The following is a 21,891-nucleotide window of genomic DNA, read 5'->3' as shown; positions in this document are numbered from 1 at the left end:
GTGGCATTAGAAGGAAAAATTGATGCAAGGAAACAAAGAGGAAGAAAAAAAAAGTATTGATAAATGATGTTTTACTGGGCAAAACTTATAAAGAAATAAAAAAGGAAGCCTGAAATAGAGAATGTTGGAGAGGGAGAATTCTATAATTTGACTGCTTTCCACAGACCTGTCCTAGGACAGAACACCCATGAATGAATGAATGAGTCTTCGTTAGGCTTAACATCGACAAAAATTCAACGCAAAGTGACACGCAACAGAGAAAAATTTCAACATGGGATAGATTAATATATTTTTTCGTACAAAATCGGTTATCTGAAATATAGATTTTCCGAACAACCCCAGTCCCCAATTGATTCAGATAATCGACGCTCTACTGTATTTAGAAATACAACCCCTCTTTCTATACAGACAGATGTATATGTATATACTGTATATGTCTGTGTATCTGGAGAAAAAGAGGGGTTGTATTTTTAATTTCACATGTGTGTAATGTATATACATCCACAAACTTGGAATCAATCATCATTATACACTATGAAGGTTTACCTTACATAGTAAAATTGGATCACTTTGAAATTGTGAAACTCATGTTTCACAGACAATTTCAAAGTGATCCACTATGTAAGGCAAACACTTTTGTGAACACATAAATAGACACACATTTTGTGTCTGTGTAAGATTTGTTCTTGAAATGCAACCAAGATAATTCATTTTTGTAATTGTATTGTCTGGCAACAAAAAATAATCTTTTATAATAATTCCTTAAAATATTGTTGAGAGAAAACATAATTCGCATTTTTTACTGGATGCTCGCCCTCTGGTGTTTAAAAACAAAACTATTCTATCTGGGTCGTTTGATTCATTCTTGTGTATTGTCAGCAATAAAGATGAATAGCGAAAGAAAAAGCAAAACTTTCTGTTGCATTCCAAATTGCAATTTAAAAACCTTATGGGAGCCTGATATAAGTTTTTGTCTATTCCCCCACGAAAAACAGATGATTATTTGGAAATCAGTTGGTTATATTTATGAGCTTCTCCAAATTCTGAAATAATGGATTAGACTGTTGAGAATTGGCAGTTTCTTGATTGTCCAGCTTTACATGAACAAGTTATGCTGTCAATTTTAAAACATATTTTCTTAAAGTTTAAAATGCCAGTAATTTTGTGTGAAACACAGGGTCGAATTTAAGCATTTTAATGTAAAGATTTTACAAATATGTTTAAACATTTTTTAAATTTAAAGAGTGATTGAAAAGCTTTGTGTTCGATTGTAGAACAGTAATTTCCTGAGGATGGCCTATTAGAAATAGACTGACAGCGTTTGAGTATTAAATTAATTAATTAATTAATAGTAAGCTCAGCAAGTGTTTGGTGTTTGACTATATTTGTAAGTAAATGGCTGAGGAAGTGAGGATAGATCACTTCAAAATAGCTTGAATGAGAAAAATTTAACTTTAGAAGCCATCAAAAGACATCTGGGCACTCTTGAAGGAAAATCAGCTATATTTTGTGCTTATCAAGAGTTGATATTACAGAAAAGATGGTTAAAGTTATACAAAATAATGACAGTTATATTTTATTCCAATAAAATAAAATAACAATAAAAATTCACACAACATAAAAATTGAAAAATGTTTACTGTTTTTTTCTTTTAATCAAATTATTATAATAACAATAACCTTTACTTATGCAATACAAAACAAAATAGAAATTTATGATGTAGAGAGAAGAAGAGGAGGGTAAACACAATTATAGTCAACAAATAGTGATCTCACTCATGAAAAATTAATCTAATCTTATATCTCAGATTTAAACTTAAAGCTCATATTAAATAGAGTCCGAAAATGAGGTGGGGAATTAATTAGTATATTTGAAAATTAAAAAAACTTTTTTACAAGTATATTCTTTTGACAGTTAATTATTGTATGCTTAACAAGTAGGGGTTACATTTTACATATACCATACAATTATCATTACACAATAAAAATTAAATTTATAAAATTATCTTTTTATCAAAAGATAAATGCACTGCTTAATCCATTCATATTACAATAACTTATATACATATTAGGGATTGTAAATTTCCCGACTTTTTCATTTACTGGTAATTCGGTAAATGAAAATTAAAATACCGGTTTACCGGTAAATTAGCGGTAAATTTTTTTCTTGAAAAATAAAATTAAAGGAAAAATAAAATTAAAATTAAAAATATAAGTCATTATGATTTCCATTTCGCATTTTTATTTCAAAGATATCAAATATAAAAAATATAAAAATTAAAGTGTTATTCTAAACAGACTATAATAATAAATATAAAAATAAACAGAAATAAAATAATACAGAAAAATAAAAATACAACAGAAATAATATATTGTACCTAATACCATTTTATTGATTACCATTTTTTAAAATTAACTTCTCAAGAAACTTAAATTATTTATAGTCTTATCTCCTAATTTTGATCTAATTTTTGTACAAAATAATCCAGATCTCGAGAATACCCTTTCTGATTCAACACCTGTTGGACGAATGGTCATTAAATTAAAATTAAACAAAAACTATCTCACATAAAATTAATAATGAGNTAATCATATGTACAGACGATACTAAACTCAATTTACCCGCCTAAACTGTCCGTAGCGTGGCGCTGGACGGCGGAAAGTAGTTCGGCTGCCCGATGACGTTTTACAAAATTATAGGAGTTTTTTTTACCGTTGTTTATGGATACCACCACAATTTTTTCGCCGTCTTATAGGAATCGTAATTATAGGAATACGTCTTATAGGGGGATCTACTGTACTTACCTGTTTTTTGGTTTTTTTTTTCAATGTCCCTTTAGCCCATTTAAATATCTATAAACACAATATTTTCTACATAGAAATTTCTAGTATGGATTTTTCATTTACCGAATTACCGGTAAATTTACCAAATGTTTTTTTGCCAATTTATCAGTTAACCGGTAAATCAGTAAACCAGTATATAATCCCTAATACATATAGTATCATCCTGCTCTAATATTGTTTATTTCCTTCCCTTTAGAGGGTTATCAACCAATGACTGCAGTGAATATTGCCTCACAAGCTTTACTATTCATGCAATTCCCATTTATTGTGCACATATAAAATTATTTTTGCCAAGAAGATAAGTTTAATTTTTTATTGTATAGTAGTAATTGTCCAATATATAAAAAATGGAGCAAGAAACAGAGCAGGTGTCAACACTTCCATGTTTTTCATTTTTTTTTATATTTTTGACTCCAAAATGGAGGAGGTCTTTGAACTTCTTTCTCTTTCCTTTCCACAAAAATTCACAGCAAAATTCAAACAATTCCTAGAAATTGCATGCTAAATACTCTATCATCTTTATTCTTCCATTGGCTACTTGAATTGGACATACACAAAGAACAATAAAACTAATTTTTTAGGAAATTTTTGAAATCAAGCATCAACCATGTAACACATTGTTTTGATTAACTGATCTAATATAGCCTCCATGGATATGAATTTTTCCTTTCATTCCATGGTCTAACAACAGTCCATACTGCTCCCAACTTACTCCCAGCAAAAAACACTACATCTTGACCCTTCCAGACAAACCAATTACATGACCTCCCTGTAAGTGCTTTCTGAGACAAATCAATACCAGTTAAGGGGTAGAAGAACAGATACAAAATTAACCTATTTTCATCCTCTCTAGTTGAACATAAACCTTCTAACTCTCCAGTATTACTCTTTTTGGCAAACGTTTTCAACCCTACCAGGGTCTTCTTCAGGCTACCGTTTTAATAAATTCAAATACTGCAAAATTGAACAGTAATGGATTAAATGCGATTCAAATCCTTTGAATCGCATTTAATCCATTATATACAACATATATACCATGGAAAATATACAGTGGTACCTCATGGAAAATATACAGTGGTACGAAATTAATCTGTTCTGCCACTGAATTCGTATCATGAAAATGTCACAAGGTGAATCATTTTTCCCCACACGATTACATGTAAAACCAAATAATTCGTTCCAACACGAAAAACACTCAAATTAAAGCTAAGTAACACATTAAAAAAAATCACTATAGTAAGGAAAACACTGAAAAATGCATTTTGTAGTTGTAAATGTATAAGTAATCGTAATAGAATAATAATTGATTGAAAAAAATGTAGTTTTATTTGCACTTTACCTTTGAGGATAGACGAGGTGGATGTGTAAATTGGTGGTAGAAGAGAAAGAGAAGGGAAATGATACTAAAACTTAACTTACATAACATAATGTAACAATAACTTAAAAATAACTTAGAAAAGATTTTAAAAAATTAGTGTTGTTTTATATATTTTTTATTTTTATTCACTGCTTTTTGCTTTCTTTCCTTCACTTCTACCAGCACGTTCACTGGATAGAGGTCGCTTGGTAAAATATCTATCCAAAGAGGTTTGGCATTGCCTACTTTTTAAAATGTTTCTAAAATGACTTTGTCATTACTCCAAGCAGCAATATGGCCAGTGTGAACCTTTTCGGGATGTTTCTTTTCAATAAAATCAGACACTTTCTGATAATACCTCAAGATTTCCTTTATCGAGTGAGATCCTTCCACGACGAAGCAAATACGCGGACCGAGACTGATGAACAGAAGTGATTAAAAAATGGCACTGCGAACTAATGTAACGTCGTATGGTGAGATTTTGTTTGTATCGTGGAGCAAAAATATGTTCGAATTTCATGTTGTATCCTGAAAATTTCGTATGCTGGGGCGTTCGTATCCTGAGGTACCACTGTACATTCACAGCCATTAAATATAGCAGGAGTGGCCAAACTGTGGCTTGCGAGCCAAATGCAGCTTCCATATACACAATTTCTTTTTATGAACTTTGTACATACTAGTTATAAATATTTTTACTTAATGGTTAAAACTCACTGTGTTCAGCATTATTAATCGTTTTTTCATTCATTCGAGCGCTTTCGACGAATGTATTTCCATCGTCTTCAGGTGAATAAAATGCTTTAATCGAACATGAACATTCAAGAGAAGAACACATAAAAATTTAAATTTAAACAATTTTTCGATACGAGTCCGCTACGATTTGAATTACGTGCGATGTTACGAATATGACATAATACGGCGTATGCGTGGTACTGCTTCCTGTTAGTGACGTAACATGTGATGTAACTCACCATTTAATCATTTATATAGGGTGATCCATATATTAGGCAGCTCTAGAGTAGGTGTGTTGCACGTTTCAAATGTTGTTATATACAGTGACTCCCATATAAAGAGTAGTCTTCGATCGTTGCATGCCCTGAGTATAGTGGCGTGGGTCCATAATGAGTTATAATTCATGTCGCATACCCTTCAGTGCTGCACCTTCCTTTTGCTATATCATCCTGGTGTTCGGTCAGACGGGAAGCCAAGATTCTTGCCGTGGCCCCAATGTATCTCGTGCTGTTCCCCGTTACAGGGTTTTCTAATGGAACCACATAAATTCCTGACTTCTCGAGAGTGGATAACTTGTCTCGGTCATTGCAGAGCAGTCTGCGCAAGTTAGGTAACGGAGATAGGGGCAGGAGTAGACCGTGTTGTTTGAATATACGGCAAATACGTAGAGAAAGCGGACTGAGGTATGGTAAGGCTGGTTGTACAAACATAACTTCCCTCCTATTTTTAACGTAGAGATTGGAAACAGCGTTTTCTTCACTTTATTAAGTACATGCGTGTACTTAGCACGTGGGAAACCCGCTGCACGTACTGCTAAACTAATATTGTTTAATTCACTGTTTATGAGATCTTGTGTTGATGGCAGCAAAAATGCTCTTCTTAGTAGGGCAGCTATGGCGGCATCAACATAACGTGCAGGTTGGAATGCACTTGCTGGGATGATGTACGGTAGCATGTTAAACCTATGATGAACTTCGAAGAGTAATGTTTCCGAGGTTCTACGTATGCACAGATCTAAGAAAGTTATAGCCGCACTACTTTCTTTTTCCCACGTAAAATTGATGGAGGGATATACATTAGAGACATGCTGCATGAAGGCACAAAAGGCTTCATCGGTGCCCTCCCAGGCTATGAGGATATCATCCACATACCGTAAATAGAACAGTGGATAAAGGATGGTAAGAGGGAAATCAAATGTTTTATGCTCAATTTCTCTCATGACGAGCTCCGCTAGGATGGCAGATAAAGGGGAACCCATGGGGACTCCTTGTTTTTGTAAATAAATCTTTTGATTGAAACGAAAATAATTGTGCTCCGTGATGCAAAACAGCGCATCACGTATGTCCAATATCTGCTGGGCACTAAAGCCCTTCTTAAGGAGTAGCGAATTGACCAGCATTACAGCTTCAAATATCGGCACTGAAGGGTACGAGGCCACCACATCCAATTTAATCCATAATAGGCAGAAAACTTGTAAATATTTTTACAAGTTTTCTGCCTATTATGTATATACACAAAACTTGTAATTGAAACTCACTACTTACTCTAATAAGCAACTGAAAGCTTAGGTTATATTCATAATGTTAAAAAAGTTAACTCTTTCTTCACAAGGGTACCAGTCGGTCAGTACCCCCAAGAGGGTGCTGATTCGTTGGCACCCTAGTAAAAATTGATTTTTGTAAAATTTATTGACAACAGATGTCGATGTCAGTATCTTGTCTATCGTCTGTTTCACATATTTTTGTCCAGGTGGTGTTGACTTAAAGAATTTTTACTAATGCTTTTTTTTCCTTAAAGATCAGCACCAGAATGCTCTTCCTCCATTCATCTGGAATCTCCTGCTGCCAGAGTGTCTTCATAAGCACCCAGAGGATATCAATTCCCTCCTTACCCAAACCTCTCCAAGCCTCAACCAGAATCCAATCAGTGCCTACTGCTTTCCCCATCTTCATTTTCCTAAGCACACTTTCTACTTCTTCTCTGCTAATATCTTGCACCACTCCTTCATTTGCCTCTCCATTCTCATATGAAGTTCTGGGGTTTTCTTCATTCAATAAATTCCTAAAATATTCTTTCCATCTTTCCTTGACCCTTTCGTAATCTTGTAATACCACTCCTTTATCATCTTTAATCAATTTAATAGAGATAAAATCTTTTGATGCCTTATCTCTTGCATACAAACATCTCCAAACCTGCAATACAATATAGCTAAATCCCGGTTGAGAGCCTTATGAAATGTAGGACGTGGGCACTGAATGTGTCCCCAGCCGACGTTGTAATAACCGTCGATGGTTATATAGTTAGCTTATATACGCTGGAAAAGGAGATCGGACTGGAGGTCCAGATAGCGTAACTGGCAACGCATCTGCACGGTAAGCAGGAGTTGTGGGTTCGAGTCCCACTCCGGGCCAATTTTTTCTCCCAGCGATTCTAAATTATTTAAATTAATTAATTAATTTATAATTATTAATATTAATAAGAGATGGTGCCTAACGCTTACCTTACGTAATTTATTTAATAATTAGCATTAAACTAGCCCAATAGATTTTTGGCATAACTTATCTCTTGCTTTGGCAATTCTCATCAACTACCTTTCACCACCTTTCCCCTTTGAAAACTTTATAAGCCTCTTCTAAAGTTTTTGCTTTTGCAATAGCCAACACCTTTTTAGTCATTTTATTTGCCAAATGGTAAGTTTCTTTATCTTCAGGTCTTCCCATCAAATCCCATCTTTTCTTTGCCTCTTTATTTTGTTTAACTGTGGCTTGTACCCAGCATTCCACCACCAAAGTTCCATCCTTCTGGTGATCTCTTCCCTGAAGTTTTTTCCAAAACCTCTTCTTCAACTTTCAAAATGCAATTACTATTCAGCAACCACCATGTTTGCACATCATCTGGAAACCAGATTTCTATTAACACTTTTACCTTAACCTCTTTCTTTAATTCCTCCTCTTTCAATCTCCACCATTTGATCCTTTGTTCAATCTGGCTAACACAATTCTTATAATAGTCCATAAGAAGTCACAATCCACAAGGATTGTGATTTTCTTATGTTGTGCTTATGTATTCTTATGTTCTTATGTGACTCTCTGTTGTGCAGCAACACTTTCTCCATTTAATGAACACCTTACTGTTTCTTACTTCTCTCAGATGCCTCCTGTGGCACAAGAAAAAATCAATCTGGCTGGATCTACCTCCACTCATGTATGTAAACAGTTGGTTTGCTTTCTTTTCAAAGTAGGTGTTAACTAGTGCAAGGTCAAAAGCCACAGCATGATCGACTAGTCTTTCTCCCACACTCCACCTCCCAGCAACACCCATTATAACTTGGTCAAGATCTGTCTGGAAGTTTATCTTTTCTTATTTTCCGCTACTTGGCTGAGGAGCATACACACACACAATCATAATGAAAAGTCCACCAACATCCAACTTAATGCTCATAATTCTATCACACCTTTGTTTAACCTCACAGACTCTTTTAGAACTTTATCAATTATGATACCAATTCCATCCCTTCCTCCCTTATTTGCTCCACTCACGAACAGCTTGTACCCTTCACCAAGTTCTTTAACTTTATTTCCTTTCCATCTCGTCTCTAGCAGGCACAAAATGTTCACTCTCCTTCTTTGCATAAGATCCACCAACTCTTTACTCTTCCCATTCAATGTTCTGATGTTTAAAGTACCTCTTCTTATGCCTTTCTTCTTCCTCTTCTCTTTGACATAGTTTTCAGGTGACATGACTGTGCATCACTTCAGGGGATGTCCTAACACAGTTATAACTTACTTCCAAGTAGTTTTGGCATAGGTTTTATGGCCAGATGCCCTTCCTGATGCCAACCCTATTTATTCTAAGGCTAAATATATATATATATAAGAAAAAATGAAGCGCAAGTAAAATATTTGAATGTAACTATTTTTTTGGTCAATGGAATGCCAGTCAATATGTACAGCAATGGGTAAGATTCAAACTCTGAATGAAAAGTATCATACCACCTTAGAATTGTTGACCCTTTGTTTGCATGATATTCATCTCTGAAGGTCAGTTTTTAACACATATCAGTCTACCTCCTATTCTATACACTTCACATGTAGATGCATGACAGTGCTCACTATCACTCACACTTCAGCAACCGAGTGGAAGTGAGCCCACACTCCTAAAACTATACAATATCAAATACAGTAATACCCCGACTTGCGCAAACCCGGAGTTACGCGATTTTCGAATCTCGTCGATTCGCTTCTGTTTGAGCGCACGCAACCCTTGATTACTCACTCCTCCCACACTATTGTTCAGCTTACATGTTCGTATGTGTCGCGCGAAATCCACACATAGCTACAATTTATTTTGTGTTATTTATTTCTGTGTTTGTTATATCTATGGAGACTCGAGAGACTCTACTATGTCATCCAAACAAAGTAGAACTAATTCTTCCGCATCAAACAAGAAAAGAAAAACTTTATCTTTGGAATGTAAAGTTAACATTGGGTACGTTCGTAAAGTCGAAAGAGTTAAACGAGAATGAAGTCCTCGTTATTCCTATTTCGTTAGACTTTTCGAACAATTCGTTACTAACGCGTTTAACTTGTTTGACTTTACGAACGTACCCATTATTAAAGACTTTGATACAAAAATGAAAATTTGTGAATTGGCAAAGAAGTTTCATCTACTGGAATTGTCGGTCAGAACAATTATAAAAGGCAAAGAAAAAACTCTCGAAGCTGTGAAAAATATTCAATCTTTAAATTCAGACATCATTCGTAAACGTCACAGTATTATCGCTGAAATGAAAACAATGTTAAAATTATGGCGTAATAATCAATAAATGGGAAAAATTGTAAAACAATACAGGCCGAATTTGTTATACATATGTATTATCTAAGATTTTATTAAACATTTTTTTCTAAATTATTGTTTTCTTTAGTCTCCGGCCCCAATTAAAAATTATTTGTATTTATATGCGAAATTATACCCCGGCTTATGCGAATTCGACTTACGCGGTTACCGCTCGGTCCCACCTATCGCGTAAGTTCAGGGTATTACTGTACTCCACAAACAGTCAAGTAAGCTATAAGCTGGCACAGTCACTTGAGCTAAATTGTTAAATGCAATAGTCTATCAAATACTATTTGGTTAATCTTCTGGCTTTCCGTTAACCAAATATCAGGTCAGTCCATAAGTTCCTGAGTATTTTATGACCTTGAGAAAAATCTTGTTTTGCTGTTAAAAATGCCAGTCTAATGTGATACTTTTTACACTGAAGTGTTAAATTGGATCTCATTCATATAATACTGTTCAGAATTGGGAACATTTCAGTTGTTTATTTTCATTAAAATGGAAGTAACAGATGAATATAAGAGACATGTTTTATACTTTTTATTTTTAAGTGATGAGAATGCTACAAATGCAGCCAAAAAATTAAATACTGTTCATAATCAAACTGTAATTAGTGTAAGGACTGCGCAGAAGTGGTTTGAAAGATTTAGAAATAATGATTTTAGTGTGGAGGATAAGGCTCGTACTGGAAGACCCATTGACTTTGATGATGATGCTCTCTCTGCACTAGTTGAAGCAGAACCATCTTTAACAGTTGATGAAATTGCGGAACGTTTAAATTCATTCCATGGAACTGTTCATAGACATCTACAACAAATCGGAAAAGTTTCAAAGCTAGGAAAATGGATACCACATGAACTGTCAATAGCTAACCGACAACAACATGTAAACATTTGCACGTTTCTTTTATCCCGCATTACTTTGGAATCTTTTCTTGATCGGCTGGTTACTGGAGACAAAAAATGGATCCTCTATAATAATGTGACAAGAAAAAGACAATGGACAGATCGCGACGAGCAGCCAAAACTGGCTGCAAAAGGTGGGTTGCATCCAAAAAAAATTCTTTTGTCTGTTTGGTGGGATATGTTAATGTAATTCACTTTGAGCTGTTAGAACCTAATCAAACAATTACAGCTAAAATGTATTGTGATCAATTAGAGCATTTAAATGAAAAAAAATCGACCGTCATTAGTGAACAGAAAGCAGGTTCTCTTGCAACATGACAATGCCAGATCATATGCTGCAAAAATAACTGTAGAGAAACTCAAAAGCTTCAACTGGGAAATTTTACCTCATCCACCATATTTGCCAGATATTGCTCCCAGTGATTATCATCTTTTTCGGAGTTTGCAGAATTTTTAAAAAGGGAAAACTTTTGAGGATGATAACAATGTAAAAAAGGCTATTTCTGAATATTTTGATTCAAAACCAAAATCATTTTACAAAGACGGGATTAAAAAGCTACCATCAAGATGGCAAGAAATTGTACAAAATAATGGTGAATACATTATAGATTGAAATAAGATTTAATTAAAATTTTTTGTTGCTTTTTTTGTAGATAAAAATATGCATAAACTTATGGACTGACCTGATAGTACCAATGTAACAAACCCACTTATACATTATCTAACAGTTTACCCTTGATCCACAACGCTAGTGGCTACCACCACATTGGTACAGTGGTGAATGTAATTGTACACATTGTAATTTGGACCCTCCCTCTAATATCAAATTCTTTAAAAATGTGCAATATTTTAAATTGTCACCAAAGGCGTTAAGGAGTGTTTTAAGGAATGTTTTATTTCTGGCTAGTGCTTTCGTTGTCCTCAGGCAGTAATTAAAATCAGATTTTGAATGGGTTTAAATTTAAGCAATAATGGCATTAGCCGTTTAGAACATATCATAACATTAAGAATAAGTAAATTTAAATATTAATTTGAAACGCATAACATTGTGCATGCACCTTAACACATTAGTCGTTTGGAACAACAACCATAAGAAAAAGTAAAATTAAACATTAACTTGAAACAGGCATAACATAAATGTGCATGTGCCTTAAATCACAGTGAAGGTGGGTGGTAGATGCAGAACTAATGCTGATGTATTTTTAAACGTTTGTACAAACTAATCCAAACTTCAGGCAATTTCGAGGGTGAGGGAATTGCAAGGAGACAGCAGCATGGTGAGTAGGACCTCCCAAATGTACACCAAGTCCCCTTCTTCACAACACCTGAGTATTGCCATCTGGTTCCAAAGCGGTGTGTAGTGGTGCTGCACCACCAATTTGGATAGTTCGGTATCACAATTCTCCATCTCGACAGAATGTTGGTGTTCAGATAGGTGGTTGGCCAGCATTCTGGTGGTTGTGGGTGTATAGCTTTGATATTGGGTTTTGCAAAGGAATGTAATACACACCTGATTTTTCCAGGATGGAAGCATCCCTGTCATTACATAAGAGTCTTTTCAGACTTGGGCGTGGGTAAGAGAAAGGCATTTTGCCTAAATATCCGGCAAATCTGGGCTGTGAGGCAGCCACAAAATAGGAGGGAAGGACAGAGTCCTATCCAGTCCCTTGGCCTGTACAAAGTAGTGGCAAAGAAGAGGGACTGTTTAACTCTGTTTTGGATACGGTTGTATTTGGCAAGACCATATCCTGCCACACATAATGCCATGCGGATGGCCTCTAGCTTGGTGTTGATAAGATGTTGTGTGGAAGGTACTAAAAAAAGGGCCCTTCTGATTAAGGGGGCTATGGCCGCATTAACTTACTGTTGTGGCTGGTAGGCCGTGGCGGGTATTATGGGGGGAATATTACCAAACTTGTGGAAGACTGAGAACTCCAAATTTCCCTGGGATTTGGAGATATGCAGGTCTAAAAAGGCTATTTTTCCCCCATTTTGTTTTCCCCAGGTGAAACTGATGGATGAGTATACACTGGCAAGGCATTGTTCTAATGCCAGTAAAGAGTCATCCGTGTCCTGCCATGCCAAAAGAATGTCATCTATCAACAAGTAAGCTATTGCGAAGGGGAAACTAAAGACCCTGTGCTCCACGTCTCATAACCAATTCCGCTAATATAGCGGACAGTGGCGAACCCATCGAGACACCTGGTTTTCCTTAAAATACTGCTTAATGCCTTTGGTGTAAATTTTCGCTTGAGTTAGAACAATTGTGTGTGTGACATCCACAGTACGTATATTTTAAATTGAATGTAAATATCTAAGAATGAAATAATTAGAGTAATTAAAACAAAAATTACCTGTTTAGCAGTTTCAGTATATGCTGCCATATATTCATAAGCCTGAGCTTGGGCATTAACTCTAGTTTCAGTTCCCTCAACAGGCAATGCAAATGAATCCATAACAATCATAGTATTAGCATCTACTTTACCAAGTAGAAGACCCATCACTTCCAATGTTCCACCTGATCTGGCATGCATTACCATTTTCAAAAGAGCTAATGCGGATATCTTTATGTCCTTAAAATAATGTGGGCTGCGTAATAAAAGTTTAAAATATCAGTAACTTTATAAGTAACAATTTAAAACTCTGTGAACATTCACTCACTCTTTTTCCCACGGTTTAGCAGTTAGGATGTCTTGTTGTTGTTTTCTGTTATATTTATAAACATCGTCTATACTTTGAACAGAATCAATATTATTGAATAGTTCCCATGTTTTCTGAGCCATCGAAGAGTCCATTTTCTCCTTTAATCCAAAACTCAATCTTTACAATAACAAATTACTGCTACGACGATAAAGTGTTGCCAATCCTTTCAAATTTGGTTGGCAACAACGCTTGCTTGTTTTAATTTACTATCATATGAAATTTTATTGATATTATTATTATTATTATTTATTAGAGTAGGTAAAAAAGATAGATTATAGAACACTTATTTATTTCAATATCAAGTAATACGGTTTTTGTATAAAAAAACGTTTTTTTAAAAATTCACACGATATATAAACCCGTGTTTTTTCATTTTTTGCTCTTTGTCCTGTAGGCACTAAAAGGGCCTTTCCTCGTATCTATTATGCATTTAGCAAGGGTCACAATAGCTGAGGAACGGAAACCGACATATCTTGGAAAGACCGCCCACGAGAAATTCATGGCGTTGCTCTCAGATTTGATTTCAGATCTCCCAAAGAGATAGACTGACCCTTTTACTTCTTCAGATATCCGTCAAAGTTTGGAAATAAATCTGTGCACACGAAGGGTTTGAAGGATTTAACCCCCATTTGAGAAGAATTTTTTTAATTAAAATTCACAACATGAACAACCCAGGATATCTTTAATTAAAAATTGAATTATGACTATTTACAAAAATTTCGATCATTTTTAACTTTGTGTGTTTTTCGTTATAATTTATCACATGTTCTGTAGAAGTTCATCCAAGCCAATGTACTGTTACTTCCGTGGTGTGTTAAAAGGATGAAAGATAGACCCGAAAAATTAATAAATTTTTTGTAAATACAGTAGTCATAATTCAATTTTTAATTAAAATTTATTTTTTTCATTTACATTGTGCCATGTTTTCTATTTCTATACTACTTATCAATTAGCGGTCATATTAAGTTGAATTTTCATTAAAAGTTTTTCATCCGTTTAATTCGGCTCCCCCAAAATTACATTACGATTGCGTCACTGGTATGGTTTGCAAACATTTGTATTTGTGCTGGCTAAATAAACAGTTTTCAGCAAGCATAATATTAAGTAAATATGAACCTTTTTTCGTTTCCGAAAGCAATTTAAAATAGATTTTTTAAATAACAATCTGAAGATTAAATATCATGCATACCTGACATGATATTTAATCTTCATGTAAGGATTAAATCCAACGAGATACGAAGTAGTCATATATATTTTACGTATAGATACAAAATTTTGATTGGATACATATTTTTATAGGGAAAATTTCAATTTCTTCATTCAAAAGTTTAATAATGCAACAAATTCTTCACAATATTGGTAAGTTATTACTTCACTTCTCAATTCGCCGATTTCTAATCGTAAAGTAGTTCATTCTGCGTAGAAATACTCAACAAACATTCTATAAATTTTCACTACACTCTACAAACTTCTGTTCTTTTCGATGACCCTTTACTTATTCTCTTTAATTATGATGTAATCAAGCATAAAAAATACATAAAAAATATTTAAAACTGAAAAAAACGAAAGAAATGCGTTAATTTTGAAGAAAAAGTTTCAAACTTTATTTTCCTTTGTCTCGCCTTTCTGTGAAATTTAACACCGATGAGTCATTGTTTACACAGCTGGATGACCTTGAACAGAGCTGGAGTCGGATTTCCCGGGACATTGTCATATACCTCTGGGGAAGACAAGGTTTTAAAGTAGGGTGAATATGACCGACTCGTATTTTTTAAAATATTTTTAAAAAATTAAGATTTTAATTGCGATTTCCGACCCCCCTAATTAATTAAATTAATATATTAAAAAATCGATTAATTAAAAAAATTTAAAAACTTTTCGAAGTAATTTTTGACATTAGAAAGCAACTTTAAATAACTTTACGGAAGTCAAATCCGTGCGCTACAACTTAGGAACCATAAAATAAATTTGATAAAAAACTCCCATTAAAAAAACAATTAAGCCTTAATCGAGCCTTATCAAAGGCTCATTAAAATCGCGATAAAATTTTTTCGCGCGGACAAAAAATTTTGAAAAAATTTGAGGCCCTAAAAAACATTCCAAAAATTGGAAAAAAGTTTTGTCAAAAGTGGCCTTAACTACCGAATTTTACGTAACGCTATGTAACCTTGACGAGTTATCTTGTCAATGGGCGTCAAAGCAATATCTCAATTAGTTCCTTATTGTATTTTCACGAACTTTCTAATTCTTTTTCTATTGTTTTTATCTAGTAATATTGCTAATAACTTAAATGTTAGATTTCACTTATTTCTCAAAAAGACACTGTGGCCAGGTTGGCCTTTTACAAGCATCTTAAAGCAAAAATCAACAAAACCAACAACAAGAACAAAAAAAAAAAAACAAAAACAGGACGCGAGCTCAGAAAGAAAATTACTTTCTACCTTAACTCCAAAAATTAATTGAGAACAAATATCGCTGTGGCTTAAAGTTATTTCCTTTTTTTTACATTCTTTTTGAAGATTTCATAACTTGAAATGTTACGTAAATTGTTGCACAGAGTATTCCAATAGAAAATTAATTGAAAGATCGGTGCAGATCCCCCCACCCCTAGTTTAACAATTGGAAGACTATATTCACGAATTATACGAGTATCTCGTGTCGATCTGTGACATTCAACTATATCAATTCCTAGGAAGCTGTTTTCTTCTTTTCCCTTTATATATTTGAAGCCCTCNTTTATCCCATTGAATTAATAATAATTTGTATTTTATCACGAGATAACAAGCTGTAATAATTCTTTAATTTAAAGATATGAAAATTGTAATTCTAACAAATAAAAGCATTTAACAAGTTTTCTTGCTCCAAAACTAAATAATTAAATAATAACAATTATTTCACTGCCCTAAGTAATGTATACTCCCCAAGAACAATGATATTTGTCAAAATTCAAATTGCATGTGATCAAAATGCACGGCAGTAACAAAGATTTCAGACATATGAGGATGCATGCTGCTGCACTATCACATCTGTTGCCAATGAGTTGAAACCTTTTGCTGCAGATTAGTATTCTTTTAATTTTATACAGCTACTGTCTCAGATACAATTTATTTCCTTCTAGATAAAAAAAGGCTAGAATTGTTCTGATCCCAAAGGCTAAAGACACACCAATTAAATCACCCGGAGACTACAGGAACATTTCTTTGCTACCTATATTGGGCAAAGTTTTGGGAAGATTAATTACGAATAGGATTATCTGGTACTTAGAGAAAATGATTATTTACACAATCAACAGTTTGGCTTTCGGTCTGGTGCCTGCACTTCTGATGCCATTCTCTCTGTGACAAACAAAATCAAGGAGCTGCAAACTAATTACCCATATATACTGGGTCTTAGCCTTGATATAGCAGGTGCATTCAACTCAGCCTGGTGGCCAATGGTGCTGTTGAGACTCAGGCAAAGCCAGTGCCCAGCCTACATCTTTAATATCATAAGAGACTACCTGCAAGAACGTTCTGCTACATTACAAGTGGGCTCAAAGCCTTATACATGGCAAATAACTTGTGGGTGCCCTCAGGGCTCCATACTGGGACCGTTTCTTTGGAATCTACTATTCAATGGCTTTCTAAGTGAAAACATCGGAAGTGACTGGACAGTGGCCTACGCGGATGATGCCATGGTGTTGGTGATGGCTTTCTCCCGGGCTGAACTGGAAAAGAAGGCCAATGATGTGCTTGAGAAAATCCTGCAATGGGGTAAAAGGAATAAGTTAGAATTCAACCCGAATAAGACCAAAGGGATTATTTTTACTAGGCCCAAAGCACTACACTTGTACAGAAGTCCCAACAATAAAAATGGGATGTATCAGTGTTAGAGTGGTACAAACTCTGAAATACTTAGGTATTACTCTACACTACAAGCTAAGTTGGCTCCTCCATGTGAAGAATATCTGCAATAAAACTAACCTGCTCTTCAATGCAATGTGAAAGGTGGCAAAGACGAAATGGGGTCTGAGTCCCCAAATCATGAGCATGATTTTATGAGTCTGTATTTTTGCCTATGATTTTCTATGCGGCCCCAGTTTGGGCCAAGGGCCTGGGTCAGGTCCACATAGACAGAAAACTTCAAAACACCCAACAAAGAGCATTACTTAGAACATGCAGAGCTTACTCTACCACTTCAACAGCAACCATGCAGGTTATCGCGGGAAAATTGCCAACTGTGCAGGATATTGAATTAGCTTCACAAAGATGGAGAATGAGACAAGGCATTGATATAAATATTAATAACAAGGTTTTTGAAAACATTGAACAAAATCTTCACTGTAAACATGGCCTGGCACCACAAGACTGGCCCTTTATTGCAACCAATCCTTGGCCAGACCAAACTCTTACTATTTTCACGGATGGCTCGAGGCAGGAAGAAGAGGTAGGCTGTGCCTTCGTTGCCTATAATGATAATAATGAAGTCCATAACTCCTCAGACAAGCTAGGCAACTTCTCTGTATATCAGGCAGAACTTTGGCCTATTCTCTCTGCTCTAAGGTGGTGTAACGACAACTACAAAGGAGTTAATATTAATCTCTTCACAGACTCTAGTTCGTCAGTACAATCGATCTGTAACTACAATTGGCGCCACCCCATCGTTAACCAAATCTTGCAAGATATATCTAAAAATTATAACAGTTTTGCAATCATTTGGGTAAGAGGTCATACCGGTGTCTGCGGGAATGAACGAGCAGGCTCGCTGTGCTTCAACTGCTAACTGCAATCCAAGTTACACAGCAATACCTCACAGCTATATAATCCAGCGACTGAAAGAAAATGCACTGACCATTTGGCAGCCCAAATAGAATGTTCACAATAGTAGCATAATGAGGGACTTTTTTTCCATAGTTTCAATTTCCATCAGTCATGACATTGGACATAATATTACCCAATTCTATACGGGGCACGGTAGATTCCAGAGCTATCTCCACAGGTTCAACAAGTCATCAGAAGAAAACTGAAATTTGCGGCATTCCAGATGGTGTCAAACACTACTTACTACAGTGTCCCATGTTAGATGACATGTGCCAGAACATCATTGTTTCCCTGCCTACGGACATTTCCTGGCCTTGCAACTTGGATGTTCTAATAAATGATAAAAAACTGTCTCAAGTATTTAAAGAACTTGTCAATATGTATTTCAAAAGGACTATGGTAAGATAAAGTGTACTACAAAACAGCTGTCCTCCAGACAACACTGTTCATCTTTACCAGTTGTAAACATGAAGCATGTCTTTGTGTAGGTGCCAAGTTTTCGATTGGCTACTGTACCTGGCATATTTGTAAGTTAGATAATTCTTCAATTGCAATTTTGTTAACTGTTCATTATATGTATGGTTTTAATAATTGATCAAAAGAATTGTCGATCGATAATCTATGTAAATACCAAATTTACTTGTTAACTCTAATAACTTGGAATTATTCTACGTATAAAACTATGTATAAATTACAACCAATGTGAATAATGTTACTAATTTATGTACTTCACCTCGGTGATGCCTAGCGGTGCCAAGGCTTCTATAAATAAAGAATAATATAAAGTGGAAAGTGGAAGATGAGAGAATACAGATTATATATAGTGGCAACATTCCAATCAGTGCAGCAGACAAACATGTGGAAACAGTTTTAGATTAATGAAGAATAATCATTGATGGACTTGCCAGGAAATGAGTGCCAAAGTAAGCATTGCAGCTTCTAGTGTTTATCATATCTCAAAGCCAACAAACTGTGCAAAATTGCTGCAGATGGATGTCTTACACTCTGAACAATGCACATAAATGGCAATGAATGGAAACTCCTTGAATTTCTGTAGAGCATTACAAGCATGAATGAGAATCTTTTCATCTGATTACTGCAATTAATGAAACACAGGTCTGATCTTACAAATCTGAGCTGAAATGTCAATTGAACAAGCCAATACCCAAAGAAACTACAGCAAGAATTGGGTAAGGTTAGGAATTAACAATCAATGAATATGACTTTCAAGGAATCTTCTTGTCTATATTGTCTCTAGTCTACATTATAGCTATATTGTGTACCACAGGTACACAATATAGCTAGACACTACAGTAGAGCATCTATTATCCGAATACCGATCAATCGAAACATTGTTAACTGATAGTGTTCCAGTCGGCAAATTTCCGCTAGTGCTATGGCACTGCAATATTTCGCTGTGTCTTGGGCTACTCCAATATTATTGTTGGTGTGCATGTTTTAACTGGCAGCACTGGTGCAACTATGAGAGGGTACTTAAAAACTCACCAATATTTGAACAAGGCTTTTCCCCCCCATTGTGAGTGGTGAGTTTTGTTTGTTTTGTGTGGTGTTTTTCTGAGGACTGTGTGTCGGGACGTGTGTTGTGCTGAATTGGAACGTTTTTGATACCAGATTAACTTCCAAAATATAATTTTTTTTTGTTTTTATATTTTTTCAATATATTTATTTTGTTTGTGCAAAATAAAGAAATAATTTTTAATGATACAATAGCCACAATTATTATTCTAAAAAGAATTTTTGTTAGGCTTAATGTAGACAAAAATTCAATGTGAAGCGACATGCAGTAGAGAAAAATTTCAATATGAGATTGGTTAATATATTTTTTCCTGCATGATCAGTTATCCGAATAACCCCAGTCCCGAATTGTTTCGGATAATCGATGCTCTACTATAGTGTCATTTCTTTGAATGTCACTTTCATCCAGCAATTCATTGCAAAAGATTACAGCTGTTGAAATTTCATCCAATTGTTTGCACAAAAATTCATGCAGCCATTCTTTGTCATAAGTGAGGACATTGCTAAGAGGGCAGTGGGAGGTATTAGAACTTCCACCATACATGATATGAGTCTATGTGACACCTTTTCCCAAAAGTGAAAGTATTTTTAGAGGCATATACTTCCAAGACATTGATGGCATCACTTCTGCCTTAGGATGTCTCTTCAGATACTATTAAAAATGACACTGCTGATAGTGTTTGCTGTCTCCCAGAGGTTTGGCAGCAGAGTGGCCATGAGGATGGAGACTACATCAAAGGACTGACCATCTTATCTGTGACGCATAAAGAGAACGATCAAAACAGGTTGAGATGAAGGGTAAGTCAAGGAGAACAATTGGAGATGCAAGTTTTGGAATAGAGTTTAAATGTAAAAAACGTGATAAAGTTAATGTTTAACCTAATAATTTATGTTTTAACTAGCAGACCCCGCCACGCGTTGTTGTGGCTCAAAATGTATCTATTATAAATGTATAACACTTCCCCCGTGTGGGGGGAAATTTTTCGAAAAATTTCTTCTTAGTGTACATTCTCTCGGCGTACCCTATTAAAACGCAATCAAAAACGCAAAAAACCGCATCTAAAATANTACTTCAAATTGTCAATTTTTAAAAGTTTTCTTTCCGGGGAGGGGACTCCCTTCCCGGACCCCACCCCAGCGTTTCACAAAAAATTTATCTAGACCATTAGCCCCCATATTGAGATCCGCCGCTGGTCAAGGGTGTCACGATTTTTTATTTTTCAATCAGGGGTGCCACTCAATGAAAAAGGCTGAAAAACACTGGTCTACAGTGTCTACATTTATGTAACCACGATCTTCCTTGTTATGTACCGGACTAGGTTATAGACAACCTATAATAACCCCTTTTAAAGTCCGCCCTATCATTGTCTCTCCGGACTCTTGTTGTTACCAAGCATATATGGTTTAACAATATTTCTGTATATAGCAGCCATTTGCAGCCTCATCTCCCTGGTAAACGAACTGTCGGGATTTTATTGCTTTCAACACTGCGTTGTTGACATTGTGACTTACTACGTATTTAACTAACATTAGCGATGCGGTTGCTCTGAGGCCAACCCACCTTCTTCTTAACCTATCTTACTTTTTATTCTTTCCGCCTCTACTATCTACTATCTTCTAAAATACTCTCAGCATCTTCATCTTCAACAACTAAGTCCTCTACTTCATCACTTCTTTATTCTATGAGGCTAAGTCCAATTCATAAATAGACAGCCTCCTAATCTCTGTATAAAATGAAAATATATCATGCTCCTGTGTGATTTTGGAATTTCAATCTTGAATTCAATTCAAAAGCTTTGCTTTTCCTATTGCTATTCATCTTTCTCCCAACAATACACAAGAATGATTCAAACAACCCAAATAAAATACTTTTTTTAAATACAAGAGGGTAAGCATCCGGTAAAAAAATGCAAATACACGGTTCACAAAAATTATTTGCAAAAATGCAAAAAATCTTTTGCCCGCACATATAGGACAACCTAGGAATTTGAAGTTGTGAGAAATGAATAAAAACCTCACCTTATTTGCAAGTAAATATAGTATATTGGAAACAGAAGAGTATAAGAAGAATGATTATGAACTACAAGTCTCCTTTTCCTACATTCCAAATCCTGGGAACAAAAAATACTTTTCAGAATTTCTCATAAGCAGCGAAAGAATCAAGGTCTTCATGGATGGGT

The 21,891-nt window shown here is 35.1% G+C and overlaps 2 protein-coding genes across 2 annotated transcripts in view; one reads left to right on the top strand and one right to left on the bottom strand.

Moving 5' to 3' along the window:
* The window catches only part of LOC111613008 (COP9 signalosome complex subunit 5-like), a 36,623-nt gene extending 23,091 nt beyond the window's left edge, over nucleotides 1–13,532 (bottom strand). The window contains exons 1-2 of the mRNA XM_023354302.1: nucleotides 13,335–13,532; nucleotides 13,028–13,262 (exon numbers count right to left, since the gene is read on the bottom strand). Coding sequence (XP_023210070.1) covers nucleotides 13,028–13,262; nucleotides 13,335–13,468 — 369 coding nt within the window. The 5' untranslated portion in view covers nucleotides 13,469–13,532. The remainder of the gene's footprint in view (nucleotides 1–13,027; nucleotides 13,263–13,334) is intronic.
* Nucleotides 13,533–17,432: 3,900 nt separating this feature from the next.
* On the top strand, nucleotides 17,433–18,137 carry LOC111613010. The gene has a single exon (XM_023354306.1). The coding sequence runs from the start codon at nucleotides 17,433–17,435 to the stop codon at nucleotides 18,135–18,137; it is 705 nt and encodes a 234-aa protein (XP_023210074.1).
* The last annotated feature ends 3,754 nt before the right edge of the window (nucleotides 18,138–21,891 follow it).

This window comes from Centruroides sculpturatus, unplaced genomic scaffold, assembly GCF_000671375.1.
Source record: "Centruroides sculpturatus isolate CEXI.00-Female unplaced genomic scaffold, Cexi_2.0 scaffold1781, whole genome shotgun sequence".
Taxonomy (NCBI): domain Eukaryota; kingdom Metazoa; phylum Arthropoda; class Arachnida; order Scorpiones; family Buthidae; genus Centruroides; species Centruroides sculpturatus.
The sequence above is the reverse complement of the archived record's forward strand: the minus strand, read 5'-3'. Positions and strand labels throughout refer to the sequence as shown.